The sequence below is a fragment of the Martes martes genome (genome assembly GCF_963455335.1).
Source record: "Martes martes genome assembly, chromosome: 16".
NCBI lineage: Eukaryota > Metazoa > Chordata > Mammalia > Carnivora > Mustelidae > Martes > Martes martes.
In genome coordinates this window covers 33,546,584-33,566,076 of record NC_137904.1, presented here as the reverse complement: position 1 = coordinate 33,566,076, position 19,493 = coordinate 33,546,584, and the positions used below count along the sequence as shown (strand labels likewise).

At 50.4% G+C, this 19,493-nt stretch overlaps 1 protein-coding gene across 8 annotated transcripts in view; it reads left to right on the top strand.

Annotated features, from left to right (window-relative positions):
* The window catches only part of MSI2 (musashi RNA binding protein 2), a 385,501-nt gene that overhangs the window by 234,603 nt on the left and 131,405 nt on the right, over positions 1-19,493 (top strand). For all 8 annotated transcript variants that reach the window (XM_080826242.1, XM_080826245.1, XM_080826239.1 and 5 more), the window contains exon 7: positions 13,873-13,921. In XM_080826242.1, the coding sequence (XP_080682368.1) occupies positions 13,873-13,921 (49 nt within the window). The remainder of the gene's footprint in view (positions 1-13,872; positions 13,922-19,493) is intronic.

The window sequence follows — 19,493 nt, the reverse complement described above, 5'->3', positions numbered from 1 at the left end:
CTGCCGACTGAAATGCTGGGTGTGCCTGTTTTAGACAACGTACCCCAACTCACTTGGTCCCTGGTCACCTCCTGCCGCCAACAGCTTCAGTTTACAGTTATGGGGAGTGTTGATAACTACATTCCCATGAAAATCCCAAGACCCATAATATCTGTGTTTCAAAAATGAAAGAGAGGATCTTGATGGCTTAAAAAAAGAAACTTTGGAAACCACTAGACATAAGATTCTTTCTGTCTAAAGTTTTTTCCTTTATGCTGCAAAATCTTTCTGAAACTCAATCAGGAAGCACTTAGAGACCTCTCTCTCACTCTCTCTCTCTCTTTTTAAAGATTTTATTTATTTATTTGTCAGAGAGCACAAGCAGGGGGAAGGCAGGTGGAGGGAGAGGGAGAAGCAGGTTCTCCACTGAGCAGGGAGCCTGATGCGGGGCTCGATCCCAGGACCCTGGGGTCATGACCTGAGCCAAAGGCTGACCCTCAGTTGACTGAGCCACCCAGGTGTCACTGTACATTCATTTTTTATTAGTTACTATAGTAGGTGCTGCAGGTTTGCTGGGCACAGGGATGGTGATGTGACGGGGGCAGTGGGGACTGCCCGTACAGATGCCCATGTGACAAAATAATATTTCAGAGTCCTTTTTCAAGGGCCAAGTACAAGATACAGATTAAGGGATCCATCTCTCTACGATAAGCATACCTTATGTATGCCTACTTTATCCAAATGAAGAGAAATTAGGGCATCCTTATTTGCCTTATAAACTGATCTGCTAGTGAATTTCTTGAAATAATGAGCCCCCTTGTGGTTTTTAAAAAATTATTATTATAAATTTTTATTTTTAAATAGTGTAGGACTCACAGTAAGTTATATTAAAAATAGTACAAAGAGCCCTTGTGCACCCTTCACACAGCTTCCCACGATGATAATATCTTCTGTAACCATAGCACATTGTTAATACCAGGAAATGATGCTGGTACATCATCAGTTTTAATAGCCACTCCTGTGTGTGTGTGTGTGTGTGTGTGTGTGTGTGTGTGTGTGTTTGTGCACGCATGTGTGCGTTGGGGAGGCTTGTGTGTGCACAGGCACAGTTCTTTGGAATTCCATTGCGTGTGTGGATTGGAGTGACTGTCCCCATAATCAGGGTGTAGAAGTGTCCCATCATCACGAAGAAATTCCTGCACCCTAACCCCTGGCAACCACTGCTCTGTTCTCCATCCCTATAATTTTGTCATTTCGCAAACGTTACAGAAATGGAATCCTACGGTATGGAATAAGCCTTTGAGATTGACTTTTTTCAGTCAGCATAATTCCCTTGAGATCCATCCAAGCTGCGTCCCAGTAGCTTGTTTCTTTTTATTTCCAGGAGTTCTTCACTGTAGCATGCACCACGGCTCGCTCTTCCGTTCCCCCTCGCTCTCTAAAATATGCTTTATTTGCAGACGACTCATTACAGCACAGTACATAAAGCAAGGTGCCCTTATGAGGGTAAACCTCACTCGTCTGTACTCATCTCTCTAAATCGGAGCTTGTGGTCGTCGGTGCAAAGTCTGTTTTCCCGTTATGCAGTCCTCAACTGACGGAACTTTGTGGGGGCACTGGTGTATGCTGCATATTGGCAATAGCAAAGGGCAGTCATTTACCACTGACCGGGAGCTTTCTTGTATATTACATTAACAATTTCTACTTCCCAAGCTAGGCGAAGGGTTAATGACGATCGTCACCCTTTTTACTCATAAGGAAACTGAGCTGCCTTGGAAAGCCTTGCCCAAGAATGTGCACAGGTGGAAACGGTGGGGTGGGATTTTTTACTCACGACTTGGGATGCCACACCAGGCTCTTCCTGCTCCACCACTCCAGCTCGGGCTGGACTCTCTGTTTTGGGGGTTTTCCAGCTCAGAGATTTTATGATCTTCTCTGAACGAGAAGTAACTTCACCAAGTAACTGAATCCTGTAGCCCGTTACCGCGCGTGAACTTTGTTCTTGGCGGCGTAGGTTTAGCCATGATTGGAAGACACTTTGGGAACTTGAAAGTAATGAAGTAGGGTTCCTTTAAAAATAGTATGTAGTACAGACTTTCCTTAATTTGTTTATATTTCTTAAAATCTTCGGGTCAGGGCTGGTCCTGGGGGTGACTTCAGGGACCCCAGGGGGACTCGAGGAGATGGGCTCTCAGGTCCCTCAGTGGGAAGGAGCAGCGGCTTCCTCAGATCTCGCAGCCCCATTAGGAGGCTTTGGGGTGGGTGGTTCTCGGTGCTTTGGTTGAGGTGCCTGATGCCATGCGGTTCACAGGACTCTGCCGCCTGCTGAAATTGGGCTTCAGATCAGAGGGAGCTGCTATTTTGGGCATCTGAGTGCCACTGCTCTGAATTCGGGCCTGAGCAGGCGGCCGAGGGGGCGGGGCAGAGAGCTCAGAGCCTTTGAAGCTCCAGAAAGGGTTCAAAAGAGCCTTGGGGAAGGGATTCCTGCACTGGGCGGGAAGTGGAGAGGTGACCTCTGGGTCACTTCCAACTCCCAAGTCTGTGGTTCTGAGGGGGATGGAACCTTCCCCCAGTTACCAACAGTCACTGCAAGGCTGGCGGAATTTCTCAGAATCACAGGCTGGCAGAGAAGAAGGGCCTGAGCTTCAGGACACCATAGCGACGTCCTTGTGACCTCTGGCCCATCACCTCACCCCCCATCGGCTGCAGTCAGGGAGAGAGGTGGGACTCTGGAATCTGCTGGTCCCATTAGCCTCCTGTCCCAATGGCAGGGGGCAGAGGGGGAGAGGAGACACTGCAGCACGGGCTGTCTCAAAGGCCAAGGGTCACTCTAAACCCACATTCTTCATCCATCCTCTGCAGCTCTGTGCTGGGCAGACAGTAGAGCCTTAGGAGATATTAGCTTAATGAATAAATGTGTCACCTTGGCAAACCTCTCCCTTTCCCTCATTCTCCATCCTCACCAGCCATTCTGTTAGAGGGGACAGGCCGAGGGCCTCTGAAGCCCTGTCCTAGAGCGTCATGCGCTCAGGTTTCCTGCCCCAGACTCTCGCCTTTCCTAGGTACAGACAGGCCCTCCATCCCATCATGGAACCATGCCATTTACCCTCCCTGTTTTCCAAGCAGAAAGGAGATGCGCAGGACCCAAGGGACTGAAAGCAGGTTTGGGACCTAGGCTTTCCAAGCCTGCAAAACTTCTTTTTCCTCTTCTCCCCAAGCGTACAACCGCAGCTATGCTTGTCACCATTCGAGATTACATTGGCCACAGGAGATGTGGCTGATTTTTCCATTTGGTCCTGATGTTTATTTCATGCCCATCAATATCAGCCCATATTAGGACAGATGAGGTGGTTATTTACAGGCTGTGCATTTTCACACTTGGTAATTATAAACCCTTCCCCTGTTCGGTCTGAGTCGTGGAGATCTATTTTGGCAATTAGCAGTTTAGTATTTGTTTAATGGGAATGCAAGAGAGTGTTACGGCACATCAGTGCTCCACTAATGATTTGCCTGTCTCCTCTGGAGCTGGCAGGTTTGGGCCTTTTTCACGGTAGGTGAGGCCTGATGGGGAGAGGCTGGAGTGGGGAGACAGGAGCATTAGGCAGCCTGCCTGTCTCTCCCCTCCGCTCACAGTGCACACTTGCACGCACGCACGCACGCACGCACGCACGCACAGCCCATGCTATAAACAGGCCGTGCATTTCCAGAACGCAGCAGCCGCCACTCGAAGGCACCTCTCACAAGAGGCCGTTAGGCCAGATGCCATTTCCGTGTGACAGCTGTCACGCCTGCCAGAACCAACTGCTTCTCCTTCAGCTCTCTCCTGGTATCCCTCTCCCACCACCTCCCTTCTTTCACTGCCTCCTGTCTTGAGCCCTGGCTCGAATCCCCTCCCCACCAAGAGAGCCTCCTGCCCCACCCTCATCCAGGGTGGGTGCTGGACACCCCATTTCACCTGCTCACCCCGAATGGAGCCCCCACCCCAACCATGATTCACACAGGCTCTTGATTTCCCTGCTCGGTTTTGAGAGGGGGCCTCCTGGGACTGCTCTCCCAAGGACATGCTGGTTCTGTGAGTGGCTGTCCCTTGGTGTGGCCCATTTGCAGGGGGAAAACGCACAGAGTTGGGTGCGTGCATGTGTGAGCACGTGGGCGTTAATGCCCACCGAGCCAGCTCTGCAAGGAGATAGCCGGGAGTAGGGCAGCAACAGCGTCTGTGCTGATGGCAGTGTCCTGCACGTTAGGGACTCCAGGGACTTACGGGGGCTGGCCCCATATTAGGGTTCCGGGACCCCTCTGCCACTTCCAGCTCTGCCACCAGCTTACTCAGTGTGACCGCGGAACAGCCCCGTGATCTGTGGGCTTTTCTGCGTTTGCCCACCTGAAAGGGAGAGACCCCTCTTCGGCCTTTTCCCGCAGCGCACACTCCTCTTCTGAGGCCTTGTGAGGGAACACATGTCTGTCTTCCTGGTTCACCTCATCCGTTCTCTTAACTTTCTGGTAGAGCTTTGAGGCGGTGTTTGTATGTTCTTTCAGACGCCCATGACGCTACCCTGAGCCCTAGGGACTCAAAAACTAGAACAGCATTAAGGGACACCGGCGGGGTGTCCATCCTGGTTACCGCTGGTGTGATCCTCGGCAGGTCACCTAAGCATGACTTCCTCACCTGCATAGTGGGTGTGATAATAGCTCCTTCTGAGCTGTTTAGATAATTAAATGAGCTTTGCCTTTGCCTGTGAAGCGCCATTAATGGTAGTTATTACAATAATCATTGTTTCTTGGGGGAAGGTGGAGGAGAGGCATTTCGTAACCCAGAGTCCGCTCTTAGCTTGTGCCATGAGAACCTCTGAGCAGGAGGCTTTGCCTTCAGGTAAAGAAAATGCCTAAGGTTCGGGAGGGAGCTGCTGAGAGAACCCACACTCTTCTGTTCCCAGGGGCAAGCGTCCGTTTGTTAAATTCGTAACTGCTGTCAGATCCATACTGGGGTTTGTTTCGTTTGCTAAGTTAAGTGGGAGAATGGACTGAGCCCACAAGAACAGAAAGAAGTAAAAGGAGGGGAACAGAGGGCTGGTAAAGAAGGGTCTTGCCAATGGGGATGGAGATTTCTGGCCATACTTGGGAATCCTCTAGGAAGAGTTTAGGAAATGTACTTAATGCACTGAACTGGGTACCAGTAAAAAGTGGTTGAAATGGCAAATGTTGTGTTTTGTGTATTTTACTCCAAAAAAAAAAATAGTTTAGAAGACTTATCAGCAGACTCTTTCTCTTGTTAGTCAGTTAAAAGGGTAGGCATGAGTTAAACTGTTTCAGGAGAATGCAACCTAGAATTTTGGGACCCTTGGAATGAAGGGAAACATGCAGAGGGGCCGCGGATACAAAGGCCCGAGTTCCTTGATGGCGGCAGCCCCCTCGATGGGGGAAGATGCACAGAGGTCGGAGGGCCGTGGCCGAGAAGCCTGCGTGCCTACAGCAAGGCGGTGACAAGAATCGGAGAGGGGCAGGCAGGCAGAGGCCTGGTGAGCTTCGGACTTCTAAGCCCCACAGCTGAGTCCTGGGCCCAGCCCCCACCAGCTCGGGGACAGCTAGGGAAACAGAGGGATGTGCACTAGTCCCTGTTTCCAGGGATTGTTGTGAGGACCAAAGCAGTAAGAGTGTTGCTGAAAATCTTGGTGACGATGGGAGAGGAGCACCGGTGGCATTAGTTTTTCTCAAGCCCTCTGTTCTGTTTCTGGCTAAGCCGAGCTTCTTCTAGGACGGAGCTCTGACTCTCTTGTCCTACAACCAAGACAAAGCCGGGAGAGCTCCCCAAAAGCAGCCTGTGACAAAGGAGCAGCCCGCCCCGGGCTTTTCTGGCAGGGGGTAGACGTCCAATCTACAGGCAGCCCAAGCCCTATTTGGTGCCCCTTTTCCTTAAGGCTTATTTCTGGGATCCCTCAGCCCCTTCCACCTCTGCTGCCAGCTAGTTCTGTGACTGACTGACACACACACACACACCTGTCTTTAGCCATTCAGCTTTTGCTGCCCCTGATCACTAGGGAGCTTTGAACACTCCTCTGCCAGGCTCCCCCTTCCAGAGATCCAATTGAATAGGTCGCGGTGTGGCCTCAGCAGCCCAGGCTTTAAAAGTTCTTCAGGTGATCCTAGGATCAGTCGAAGTTAAAAAGTCAGCATAAACTAATGGGATCTTCCAGCCTGCTTCCTTTTCCTCTTCCCACCTTTCTTTTGGGCAGTGATTAAAGGCAGACCAGCCTCCCTCTTGGCAAGGGGGGGAGCATACCGAAAAGTCTCATTGCAATAAACAGAGATGCCACGGCCAAGCCTGGGGACAGGAGCAGCTTCTGTCTGGCTGGTTGGAGGGGAAGGGGAGAGCATTGCCACCCCATGTCTTATGAAACGGTCCTGGGTAGGACAACCTTGGTCTCCAGCTCCTCTGTCCTGGGCAGTCCCGCCTCCTCCACGAGCCTCCACTCTTGTGACTTTAGTGCCTTGAGTTTATAGAGCATAATAAGGTCCGTTAAGCCCTACGCACTACAGTATCACGGTATCGCATTTATGGGCGTTTATTTAAACTAACTCTTGAAGTGTTTGAGGGGGAGCAGGAAGCGAAATTCAAGGGCATTTGTTCTGGGGGAGTATGAAGAGCTGGGTTTCTTTTTTTTTCCCTTTCCTCTCCCTCCTGTGTCTGACCAGATAATTTAAGGATCATTTGAAGTGCTATTTCCTGCTTTATTCTTGATATGTATGGCATGTGGGTGTACGTATTTGGATCCCAAGAGGAGTGGGAAGTTTCTCAGCGTGTGTTGGCCACAGCAGAGCTCTGGAACGTCCTGACCAAACAGAGTTTGTGAAAGACCAGTGGCGAATTTGATTCTTGTATATGTCCTAGCGGGCTCTGTGGTGTCTGTTAGTGATCTAGGTTTAGTCTTCACCAGTAGATCTTAGGTGGCCATCTCATCGTTTCCTCCTCTTACAGATGAGAAACTAAGGACAGAGAAGGGAGGTGGCTTGTCCTCCATAAGATCCCAGTGGAGCTGGAGTAGAACCTGGATCCTACCCGTGCTCTGTGCCGCACTGCCGGCCGCACTCCACTGCCTCCCAGCTCCTGTGGAGTTAGTACCAGTAACTCAGTTCCCTGTAGATCCCTCCTGGGGACAAGTTTTCTGAGTCCCCAGCTGCGTCCTTGAGGAGCCAGAACTGCAGGCAGAAGAAACAATGGTCTGAGGGCACACTCTGGGCTCCCAACTTTCGGCCAGTGGAGTTGACCAACAGAATTTTTGACCTCTCTTTCTAGGAGCTTCTTTGCTTTGTGACCTGAAAGGTTTCCTCTTCAGGCTTCACATGAGTTGGGCTGGCTGAAGTCCCACCTCTGGATAGGGTCAATACCAAATGGCTACTTCTAAATTCACCCAGCAAGAATGCCTGGCTCACAATGAACCTTTTGACTCATTATAAAGAGGGTTCGCTCATTCATTAAATGAATTAGGATTAGAGAGGCATCACCCACTGACTTGAGTGCTAATTATTGCTGATTTTCATGGTGCTCACTTAGTGAGGAACATGTTGCCAATTTCTCCTGGCGCTCCTAGGATCCCTGTCTCCAACCTGGCTGCTGGGGTGAGATTTAGAAGTAGTCCTTCCCACCCTAATACCTGTAGTCCACTTGGAGTGTGTATCTTGACAGTTTCATGCTCAGCCCATGTCCCACATTTTACCCAGTTCCAATTCTTTTCTTGCTTTTGTTCATTGTCTGGTATTCTTTGAGACTGCTGGGTATCTTCCAGTAGATTAAAATCTTTAAAAACAAAACAAAACAAACACAGGGATCATGTACAAGTTACCTATTGCCACAAGAATGCTATGTAACAAACAACCACAAAACCTCAGCGGCAGACAATAGCTGTTTATTTCACCTGTGTTGAGTCCACTGGGAGTGGTTCTGCTGATCTTGGCTGGGCTCACTTACATGTTTTGGGGTTGACTAACTTTCTGCTCATCTAGGGTGTCCTCTGCTGCGGCAGCAGAGGGGACTTGGCCCAGCTCCACATGCCGGTCGTCCTCTAGCCGGCTAGCCTAGGCATGCCCAATCTCGGTGATGGCAGGGTTGTAAGAGAAAACCAGCAGAAACACAAAAACCATCTTAAGGGCCAACCCAAAACAGGCATACCTCCCTCATTTTGTTGACCGTAAGAAGTCAAGTTCGGATACATGGGTTGGAGAGACAGACTCTGCCTCTTTTGGCAGAGGACCTGCAAAATTACAGAATAAAGGGTGTGGGGCCATTCATGCCCACAGTCTACCAGGGATTGGTATAACGTGCCTCTTATTTGTACTTAGGCCGATTCTCTGCAAATAGTGAATGCTTGGTAAATATATATCACATAAAAGTAAATAAAGTTAACATTAGCTCAGTTTTCTAATCAAGATCAAGTTGGCTGGATGGCGTAGACCGTAGCTGGAGTTTATCTGTTAGAAGGGAAGTTTCTATCACCCTGGTAGCATCCACATTTTTCTTACATTGGCTGCAGGGACAGCTTGGTTGTCACGAAGATGTCCCTCTTCTTGTCATCTTGTCCATCATAGGTTCTACTGTCGTTATTTTCAGGGTCTTAGGATATAAATGGATGAGAGACAAGGGACAAAGAAGGGAGGACTTTTGCCACGCTGAAGTGTGTCAGCTGCCTCTGGAGAAGAAATTTGTGTTCATGTACTGAGCACTGATGTGTGCAGAAAGAGCAAAAAGCAGCCATGTCCGATGCCTCCAACCTTTGTTATTATTTCTCATAGAAAGTGGGGGCCCCAGGCCGGCCGCTGCATAAGTGCTCCCCAGGAGCTCTTTGGAAATGTCAGTGCCATAACCTCAGACGCTGTAGGGGTGAGGTCTAGGAGACTCGGACAAGCCAGGTGGTTCTGACGTGGATGAAGTTTGAGAAGCCCTGCCCCACCCCCATGGGCCAGAGACGCTGATGGCATAGCTTTGTGACTCTCAGATGAGCTGTGTGCGTGCTACACGCCTCTGAGGAGGTTGCAGTGTGGTCTGAACCTGGCGATAGGCAGAAATACATGTTCAGGACTCACTGGTGCTGAGACAAACGGGAGGGCAGCCCCAGCCATCTTATTTCAAAGTTACTTTACCTTGTCTTTTCGTTCACCAAGATGTACCACCAAGATGCCAGGTGGCATTCGAACCCACCCTAAGTTATTAAAAGGTATGTCTCTCAAAGTTGGAGCGAGCTCCTCCTCTGAGAACAGACCGAGCACATGCCAGGATGTGAGACAAAGTATGATGAGGTTCAGATATCTCCTCTCCTTCTCGATGCCTCCAGGGACACCCCTGTGCCAAGACTACTAGACCCATGGGCCCCCACCTCTGGTACAAGGAAATATATAAGCCTGGGAAGGGTCACTGTCAACACAAAAGAAATACCAGTGCTGGTCTTGAGGAGACATCTAACAAGAGTTAATGGTGTTTCCTACTTGAGGTCAGAAAAATCCTTGTGTCCAGCCCCCAACTCTTTGTGTCCTACCTAGCATCCCCAAATGAGGTCTGGGGTTCACATTGAACTTGATGACTCTGCACAGCCAACCAATCTACCTGGGTGTGTGTGTGTGTGTGTGTGTGAGAGAGAGAGAGAGAGAGAGAGAGAGACAGACGGACAGACAGACACAATCATCAGTCTGCTCTCCCTAGGATTGAATGTGGGTTACCTTGACTGTGCTCCTCGTTCCCCCTGTGCTGTAGACAAGCTGCTTCTGTTTGATTCACACGGAACCGTGAGAAACAGCCCCGTATGCGAGGCCGTGTTTTTCATTCTATTCAGTCTTTGTATATTCAAATTCTCCCAGTTTCAGCTCTTGCTGTTCTGCCAGATTTCCATTGCATTGATGGCTTCTCTGAATTAATAAGTGTTTTGCAATCGCCGAAAAGTTTCTCTCCCCCCCCCACCCACCCCAGCACCGGTCTTATCCATATTGATTTTTTTTTTCTTTCTCTTTCCTCTCTAGCTATTTCTCAGATGTTTTATTTTGTAAAGTGTTAATAGAATTTTTCTTTTGCCCTGACATTTTATCTATTCAGGAGGTCTCTGCGAGTCCCATTGTGCGACTGGACTGGAGAGGAAAGAGCTCTATTCTTGACGACAATGGTTGCCCTAAAAAACATACACAGATCCTCCCCCTCACTCCCCAGGATGGAACGAATGTTGGGAGGGTAGCGGCGGAAAACATCCAAACTTTGGAAGGAAAAGACGGAGCGAATTACACCCTGTTGAGGGGTGGGGGTGAGGGGGAGCATTGAAAATACTTTTTTTTTTTTTAAATTCAAAATATTTATTTCCTAAGGAGATCTGGATTTCAATACCAAAACATGGCCAACGCAGAAGGGAGGCTGTTTTCCTTACTGTTAGGCATTTTTAGCTCAAAATAAGCACTTGGCAAACATCTTAGAAAATGTGGAGATGGGTGTGAAACAGATGTCACGTTTACCTGCGCGACACGCACCCACCCACACCGCAGGCATCGGAATTCTTATCGAGGCCCTGGGGTCTGAGTGTGCGGGACCATATGCTCGAGTGTGACTGCTCTGTGTGCAAACAAACTAGTTGATCTTCTGCTGGTTTTGCTTGAGTGGTGCACGGAGGCAGACGGCTGTGGCGTGTGTGGCCTCCGCAGGTGCCTGGGCGGGGGCGGGGGCAGGGGGTGGGGAACCATCGAGCCTGCCTGGCTGCAGAAGGGCCAGGTGAAGGCACCCCATCTCCACCCTAGCACCACCTCCTCCCCTCAGCCTGGTACCCTGCCGAGAGAGAGGAGCTCCCTGCTGGCGAAGCAGTCACCATGCAAGGCCATTTTCCTCCCAGTCACTGACTTTAGAAATGGGGACCAGAAGGGGAAGGCCCCAGGAGCCTGTTTGTGCAGACTCGGTTGCTTAGCAACCAAGGGGGGCCCTGACTCCGGAAGGGATTTTTTAAGCTAGGCCAGTCCCTAGGTTTGCGTCTGGCTGGCCTACCCCCTCTTCCGTTCTTACCTTGACTTTGCTTTCCCCCTGTTCTATTTGATAGCATCTAGAAAAATAGATTTGATTTGTCTGGAGGCAGCATTTTAAACCTGGTTTCATTGCTTTGCCCAGTGTCTTCCCCTCCATCAGAGATTATAGTCTGGGAGGAGTGAAGAATGAATAGCCTATGATTCCATTTCTCAGCTGGCTTAGCGCAAGCCCCCAAACTCATTTGTGAACCTTTGAGCTCCAATGAACAGTGCTCAGTCCCTCCCAACCACAGCGTGTACACACACACACACACACACACACACACACACACAGAAATTGCTCCAAGCTCAGCGCCCTTTGGCTGGCGGCTTTGTTCAGGACCACATGGGTTGAGTTGTAGTTTTATCGACAATCTTGGGCACAAAATGAATGAAGAGACCCAGCTCTCACCTGGCCAAACCGAGTACCATCCCCACATGAGTAGCTGACCGGCTGGGACAGTACCTGTACTACAGATGGGTATTTTGTCGAAGGATAAAGAATTGGATCCTAAGTACAAGGAGTGGACCTCAAAGCCAACTCTGGTTTGGTGACGTTCTTGAGATCTGCCTGGGAATGGAGTGTGGATCCTGAAATCTTATTGCTAGAAATATTCAGAAGGGTTGCAGGATGCCTGAAAGACTGAGAGAGAAAGAGGAAGAGAGACGGAGGATGGCTTTGATGCTTTCTCCTCTTTGATCTGTTTGTAAAGGTCCTAGCATGAGTGCATTGTCTGCTGGGGCAGCCCTAACCAAGGACCACAGACTGGATGGTGAAACAACACAAATTTATATGTTCGCTTTTGTGGACACTGGAAGTCCAAGATGAGCAGGGTTGGTTTCTTCTGAACCCTCTCTCCTTGGTTTGCAGCCACCTTCTCCCTGTGTCCTCACATGGTCTTTCCTCTATATCTGACCAGATCCAGAGCCCCTCTGTGTATAAGGACCCCAGTCATTACCAGATCAGGGCCCATTCTAGTGACCTCATTTTAACTCCGTAACCTCTTTAAAGATCCTATCTCCAAATACAATCACATTCTGAGATACTAGGGATTAAGACTCCAACATCCAAGTTTGGGGGGTGGTGGGCACAGTCCAGCCCATAGCAATTAAGACATTAAATTTCCATTGTGTAGAACTGGAAAAAGTTTAAATAATCCACAGAAGGATAACCGAGTAAGTAACAGTATGCCGCAGCCAATCGTATTCGCAATAGCTCACACCCGCTAGGATGACTACTATCAAAAAAAAAACCCCAAAATAACAAATGTTGGCCAGGATGTGGAGAAATCGGAACCTTTGTGCACTCTGGGTGGGAATGTAAAACGGTGCAGCCCCTGTGGAAAACAGAATGGCAGTTCCTCCAAAAATTAAAAGTAGAGTTACCATGTGATCTAGCAGTTTCATACACAAAAGAATTGAAAACAGGGACGCAAGGAGATATGTGCACTTTCATGTTTATTCACCACAGCTCAAACTGCACATCCGCCGACGGATGAATTGAATAAGCGAAACGTGGTCTATACGTGCAGTGGAATATGGATGAACCTCGAGGACATGATGCTGAGTGGAACAAGCTGGTCGCAGAAAGACAGACACTGTGTGATTCTACTTACATGAAATCCTGTAGGCCCCCTCCCCCCATTCATGGCTTCAGTTCCCCGTGGTCCACCGCAGTCCTAATGCCGGTGATCCTCCCTCTGGTGGATTCTCAGACGATCCATAGCAGCCAAAGGCTGCGTCACTCGCCTGCGTCATTCACCTCACTTCCTCTCATCACTTAGGCATCTTACCATCTCTCTTTGTCAGTAACTTTACAACCAGATATTTGGGGAAAGACCACATTCACATAACTTGTATTACAGCAGATTGTTGTAACTGTTCTGTTTTATTATGCGTTGCTATTGTTAAATCTCCTACTGTGTCCAATTTGCAAATTAAACTTTAGCATAGGTATGTGTGTCCAAGAAGGAACATGGTGTGTATTGGGTTGAGTATTCTCCACAGTTTCAGGCAGCCACGGTGGAGGGGGTGGGGGGTGGGGGGGGTGGTCTTGGAATGTCTGCCCCGGGGAATGGGGAGACCTCAGTCATAGTCATAGAGACAGCAGATGGGATGGTGGGTGCCAGGGACTGGGGGGTTGAAGGGGATGGGGGGGTATTATTTTTGATAGGGTAGAGTTTCAGTTTTACGAGATGAAGAGAGTTCCAGATATGAATGGTGGGGATGGTAGTTCAACATTGTGAATGTACTTAGTTAGGACCACTGAACTATACAGTTAAGAACGGGGAGGATGGCAATTTTTATGTTATGTGTATTTAACCATAATTTAAAAATTGGGGAAAAAACAGATAATATTCATGACGTAGTCATTTGGGAATTATTTGCGGCATTGTAGTATTTTTAAAAAATATTTTTATTTATTCATGAGATAGCGAGGGAGGCAGAGGGAGAAGTAGGCTCCCTGTAGCACAGGGACACCCATGCGGGACGTGATCCCAGGACCCTAGGTTCATGACCTGAGCCTAAGGCAGACGCTTAACAGACTGAGCCACCCGGGTGCCCCTGCAGTATTGTAATATTATATCAAAAAAAGGTGGGGGAATTCCATATACAGTATGATTTAAACTATATTAAAATAGGCATTTTTTTTAAAGGCAAAAACTAAAGGGAAATACATCAGTTGTTAACTGCGGTTGTTCTAGGCAGAAAGATGGTGATTTTTTTTTTCTTTCTCATTTTTTGTGTTTTCAAATAAATTTTCATGAGTACCCATGACTTTGATCACAGAAACCACCCTCCCCCAGCAGCCTATAGCATTTCGTATGTGTCCTCAAAATTCCTAAAGCAGACTCCCTTCGGTTTGTTTTGCAGGTGGAGGACGCAATGCTGATGTTTGATAAGACGACCAACAGGCACAGAGGTAAGAGCCCCTGCAGAAGAAGCTGGCCCCTTCTGCTGGTTGCCTGCCCAGCTGTTGAACATCTGTATTCATCATGGGGGGCCACCACAGCACGCAGAGTCCAGACCTTCTGACAGTTAAAAATCAGCCACACCCAACCCATGTTCCGATCCCCCTTTCTGATCTTGGCTTTCTTAGTCTTAGCTTGAGCACTACGCGATCCAAGTGGAAATTATTCATGGCAGTTACTCAGCTGACCTTTCAGTTTGCATTGAAGGAGGTGGTTTAGAAGCACACTGTCAGTCTGAAGAGCCAGAAAAGAAAAAAAATAATACCCTTGTTGTAGGTTTATTCAACGTGTACAGGGCTTGTAGACTCGGCAGCGCCTGTGTGCACGTCTGGAATGTTTAGAAGGCTCCACACTTACTCCCTTCTTCTCCCGTGCTCTTCCTGTCCTATCCGTGTTTTAGAAAGTAGGTCTCAACTTGGGGGTCTGTGAACCCCTGAAATGATGCACAAAATGTGTTAAGTCTGTGCTGTCCTTGGGAGATGTTCCTCGCTTTGAACAGATTGTTGGAGGGATTTCTGACCTCCATACCTCCCCTCCCCAAGAAAGGAACACGTTGAAATTACTGCTTTAAACAGAAAATTGGACGAGTCTAGAAAATCCTCCCAGAGGTAGTAGAGTCCAAGGTTAAGACTTGGCGTTCCATCTCCTGTTCTCCGGAAGCTCCTGGTTTCTGGGGCTCCTGTGAACCGGGCGCTCATGAGCAGAGCCTCGAAAGGGAGGTGGCAGGAAGCAGTGTTCTTGAGAGGAGCCAGAGTGAGCGGTATTTCCTTGCCACTTGGATTGCATTTAGATGTTTCTTGTGTTGTTTACATTCTTGCTGTCACCTGTGATTAGAAGCAGTTACCAGCTCTGACTGTATGTCTCTCCTGGTGGGAGCAGGCAGGCTGAGCGAAAGAGAGGAAGGGGGTGGGGGGAGAAGGAGGAGGGGCTGTCCTGAGTGTGCCTGGCGGTTTGGCTTCCCGGGCGTCCATCAACATCGTCCTCCGAGGGGAGAATGGAAAACTGGATGGGAAACCGGGGCATCGATGGTGTACATGTTGGGAAGGGATGGGGAGGGTAGAGGATGAGGAGTAGGGGAAGGAGAGGGAAGAAGAGAAGAGCTTACGGGTGTGGAATGATTGCTTTGTCCTCTGAGCTGCAGAGTGCAAGGGGGGGAGGGGTGGGTAGAGAGAGTCAATTCCTGATTATTCTCCGCCATCATCCTTACAGGGGAGGGGAGGGGGTGTCCGAGCCCTGCTTCCCTGTGCATCGTCTGATCTGATCTTGACAGCAGCCCTGTGACTTTGGGAGAATCCCTTAACTTCTTTATCTTGTGGATCTCAGTTTATGCATCTGTGAAATGGGAATAATATGAGTACTTGCTGTAGGGTTGTTTGGAGAGTCTGGTGCCACGCACATCAGTGGCTCCTGGGTTAGCTCTTATCATTATTGTTTTCAGTGTCGTCAGTGTTGGGCTTGAGGTGATGGAAGCTTAAAGGGGGTAAGGGACGCACCCCAGGTCAGAGCAGGGGCTTATCCCTAGGACTGCTGTTTTCAAATTACGCTCCTTCTCTGTGGTCTCCACTTGGGGACGTGGGGATGGACTTGTTAAGAAGAGTGTTTTCGTCTGCTTATTATCAGGGTGGGCGAGGCCCCTCTGAGTACGGCCTTGGTGGTCAGTGCTAGAATTCATGTTCCCGGAAGATTCCCCAGTGGCCTTGTGGCAGCAGCCTTTATCACTCTTTTTTTGAATATCCACTGATAAAGGGCTTTCTGATCCGCTCCAGGTCAGGCCCTGTGTTGGAGGGAATGAGAAGTTATCTCAAGCAGCCCTCACGGCAGTGCCTGGAAGGAGGCGTGTCATCTATACATACACACACACACACCCCATGCCACTTTATTCAGCTAGTAACAGACACAGGCGGGTTCACGCTGAGGGTGTTGGGCAACCCGGGCATAGCCCCAGAGGCAGTGCGGGAGAAGGCTCTCCCTTATTTCTAACCCAAAGGCCTCTGGCTATGGGTGACGCCTCTTCCCTTTCTCTAGGGCGCTGGGTGTGGTGATGGGGCCCCGGGTCCCTCCGTGACTCCTGCCCCGAGGTGGAGGGAGGTCCCTCTCCTGGCCGTGTGCTCAGAGTGGCTCCAGGGGCTCAGAGTGGCTCCAGGGACGGCAGTGCTCGCCCTCCCGCATCAGGACTTCTGGGGGGCACTGGCAGGAAGGAGGCTGGGCGCAGCCCCCTGTGCGTGCTCCGTCCTGCCCCCAGCCAGTTACCAGGGGGAGGACTCCTGTCGTGGATGTAGGACTTGAATAATTCATGGGGCCAGAACAAGAGGAAAAGTGGGTGGCCTCTTAGTAAAAAATTATTAAGAATTGCAAGGTGACAGCCAAATGTTAAACTCAGAGTGGAGCCCTTCTGAGCACGGGGCTGGGTCCGACCTCAGAGCTGTCCTATGTCGATAAACCCTGGGAAGGGGGGGTCCCACTGGTGGTGGGGGAGAGAAGGCAGGAGGGAAGGTGTGCCAAGAAGTTTCAACAAGGAGGCCCAGACGTCCTGCTTCCTCTTTCCTCCTGTACAGACACCTTCTCCCTGGTGTTCTTTCCGTGTAGGGGGGAGCTTCCCCCCCCCATTTTCCAGCCCCTCTAAATAGCTGAGCGTTTCTCTTTGAACTGGGTGCTGATGCTGAGGTAGTGCTTAAGTGGTTCAGAGCATTTAGGAGGGGAAAGAATTTAAAAAAAAACAACAAAACCCAACCAAGGACCGTGTCACCACGGAAGCACAAATCCTACATATGGAACAGTGGGCCCCCATCCCTGGCCTGCTGGCATGTGCATTTGGAATCAGGTGATAAGCCCAAGAAAGAAAATCCTCCGCAGCCACCTTGCCCCAACCTTCCCTTCACCTCCCCAGCTTCCTGTTTCCCATTATCTTATCAAGAAGAAAGTGCTGCAGTGGCAGAAGTTAAGGACACCTCTCCCGCTGGCAGGGCTGCCGGCTTGCTTCTTAAGGAGGTGCCCAGCATTAACCCTCCGTGCGGTCCCCGTGCTTGCCCGGCACCGTCTCTCCCAGCTCTCAGCACAGCGCTGTCGGGCAGCCTGGACCCAGGACTTCTGAAAACCACCCGTGTGCCCTTGGAGCTGGGACCGCCGTCATCCGGGAAGGCTGCACCGTTGGGCCTGGGATTCTGGGAGTCTGGTCTGCTGGGCTCACAGGACCCACTCCCGCTTCTCTTGCCACCGTGAGCCAGAGGTCAGGGCTGAGTGTCCTCCCCTCGGCCCACAGTGGCGACGCCCCACCCCTGTCCTCCCCGTTGGTCCCGTAGGGACAGTGTGGCCCTCGGTTACGTCTGTTCACAGAAACGACAGCCTGTCTTTCTTCCCGTGTTACATTTGTACTTGGAGCTCACTTGCACCCTGGGAAAGAGTCCAGGGGAACAGGAGACAATGAGCCCTCCCAGGATGTACGTCCTCCCCATGGAAGCAAGAAGGAGGTCGTTCAGCATGGGACTCACACAGCTGTGTGCAGACTTCCCTCCCCCTCCGCCTAGAGCAGATCTCCCTCCAGCGCCTGCTGCTCCCTGACGCCTGGCCGGACACATTTCCTACCTGCTCTGACACCTCAGGTCCATCCTCTGCTGGGAGGGAGCTGGGCTAGAGAAGCTCCAGGATCTCTGACGTAGGGTTCTGGCTTTTAGCCTTTTAATGGAGAGAGTGTCCAAGGTTAAGCCCTTTCTTATTTTGATTTTTTAGCTAGGGGAGGGAGGTGAGAGGTCGTCTTCATCTTCGGTCCTCAGCATATGGGCAGAGGGAGAAGCTGATCTGAGAGGCCCTGGGAATCCTGAAGCTAGGGCTGGCCCCAGCCGGGGGTCATAGGGCTGACCTTACCCCTGATGTTGATCCCTCACAGGGTGCGGCCCACCCTGGGAAGCACATGTGACCTTGGGCTTGTCCTGAGGACATCCTGGAATGAAGGGACAGCTGGGAGCCATCCTCCGAGAGCACTCTGGGCAGATATCCTGAAGGAGGGGGAGTCTGGATCTGTGGTTGGTACAGTGAGTTTTGTGTTCCCCAGGCTGCGTTAAACGTTCTTGGTGGAAACAGCCAGTGCTTCCTGAGCCGTTCTATACCCCATGCTGCGCCTTCACGTGCTGTTGCATCTTTAGGAAGGTCAGAGGTGGACCCAGCTGCCCAGAGTCCCTAGTTGCGCGTATAAACCCCGCCTGTTTGACCTGGAACCCCTGCTCTCAGCTGCTCTGCAAGCCCACTGCAAGGCAGTGGTTTGTTTTTATTTATTTATTTATTTTTAAGATTTTATTTATTTGACAGAGAGAGAGCAGGAGCACACAAGCAGGGGGAGTGGTAGAGGGAGAGGGAGAAGCAGACTCCCCGCTGAGTAGGGATCCTGATGTGGGGCCCGATCCCAGGACCTGGAGATCATGACCTGAGCTGAAGGCAGTTGCTTAACCGACTGAGACCCCAGGTGCCCCAATGCAGTGGTGTAAAGCAGGGGATTCAGTGACTTTAACTCTTGAGCACCTCCTTGTTATGGTCCTTTTCCACCTACCCTTCTTGCTGGACTGTGCTGCACCTCCATTTCAGACAGAGAAACTAGGCATGTAAAGTTTTGGAGGGCCACTTAGCAGGTTCCTGCAGCCAGGTAGGAGCTAAGCGGCTGATAAAAGCTTCCATGAGATTCTTTGTGCCCAAGGGGCGAGAAAGAAGGTGGCTTTCCAATTTTCTCAGTCATTTCATTTGCTCTCTAAAAGCTGTTAGAGGTGGTCTGAAAAATATTGGGCTGATCATCAAAGGATTTAATCATTGGGAGAAAGTTTGTTGCTTTATCCTTGCAAAACTCAGATAAGATCTTCAATTCAGCAGCAGGCATTGATCCCACAGTGGGGCTGGTCAGGAGGGGCTGGAGGGAAGATATACAAAGTGCCGTCCTTTCCAATAGGCCCTCTGGGAGGCAGAAGGCAGAGGGGTGAGCCAGAAAGAGGGAGGGAGGGTGGCCTGGTTTGGATCTGTTTCCACCGTCCCTGCATCAGCCCTGGTTGAGAGAGTGGAGGAACGTGGGGATGTGGGTTGCGGAAATACTTTTCATGTTCACCTCCTCATCAGGGAAGGAAGCCCCCACTGTGAGTGTCATTCCAGGGGAGCCTCAGCTGTCCCTCTCTCTGACCCCAGACCTCTAGATTCATAAGCCCGGCACTGCTGGTCCCTCCACATCTGGCCCATCAAGGGAGGGGGCTGGGTGGTTGGGGGCCCGGGGGAAAATGAGTCAAGCCTGGTGATGGTCTGCTGGAGAGGGAGTGAGTATGGAGGAGAGACTTGGAGCCAGGCCTTCTCACCTCCCATGGCTTCCATTCCCCAGCAGGTCTATTTGCTCCAGAATGTTGCTAGAGGCAAAGGGACAGAGACACGGAGAGGATGGTCAAGCTCAGAGTGACAAGGACTCTTCTCAATGCTATTAAGGGCTTCCTGTTCAGTGCCATGCTCATGGCCATGGAGAGGGCCAGGGGTTCCGAGGTACTGACGGCAGCCCAGGTG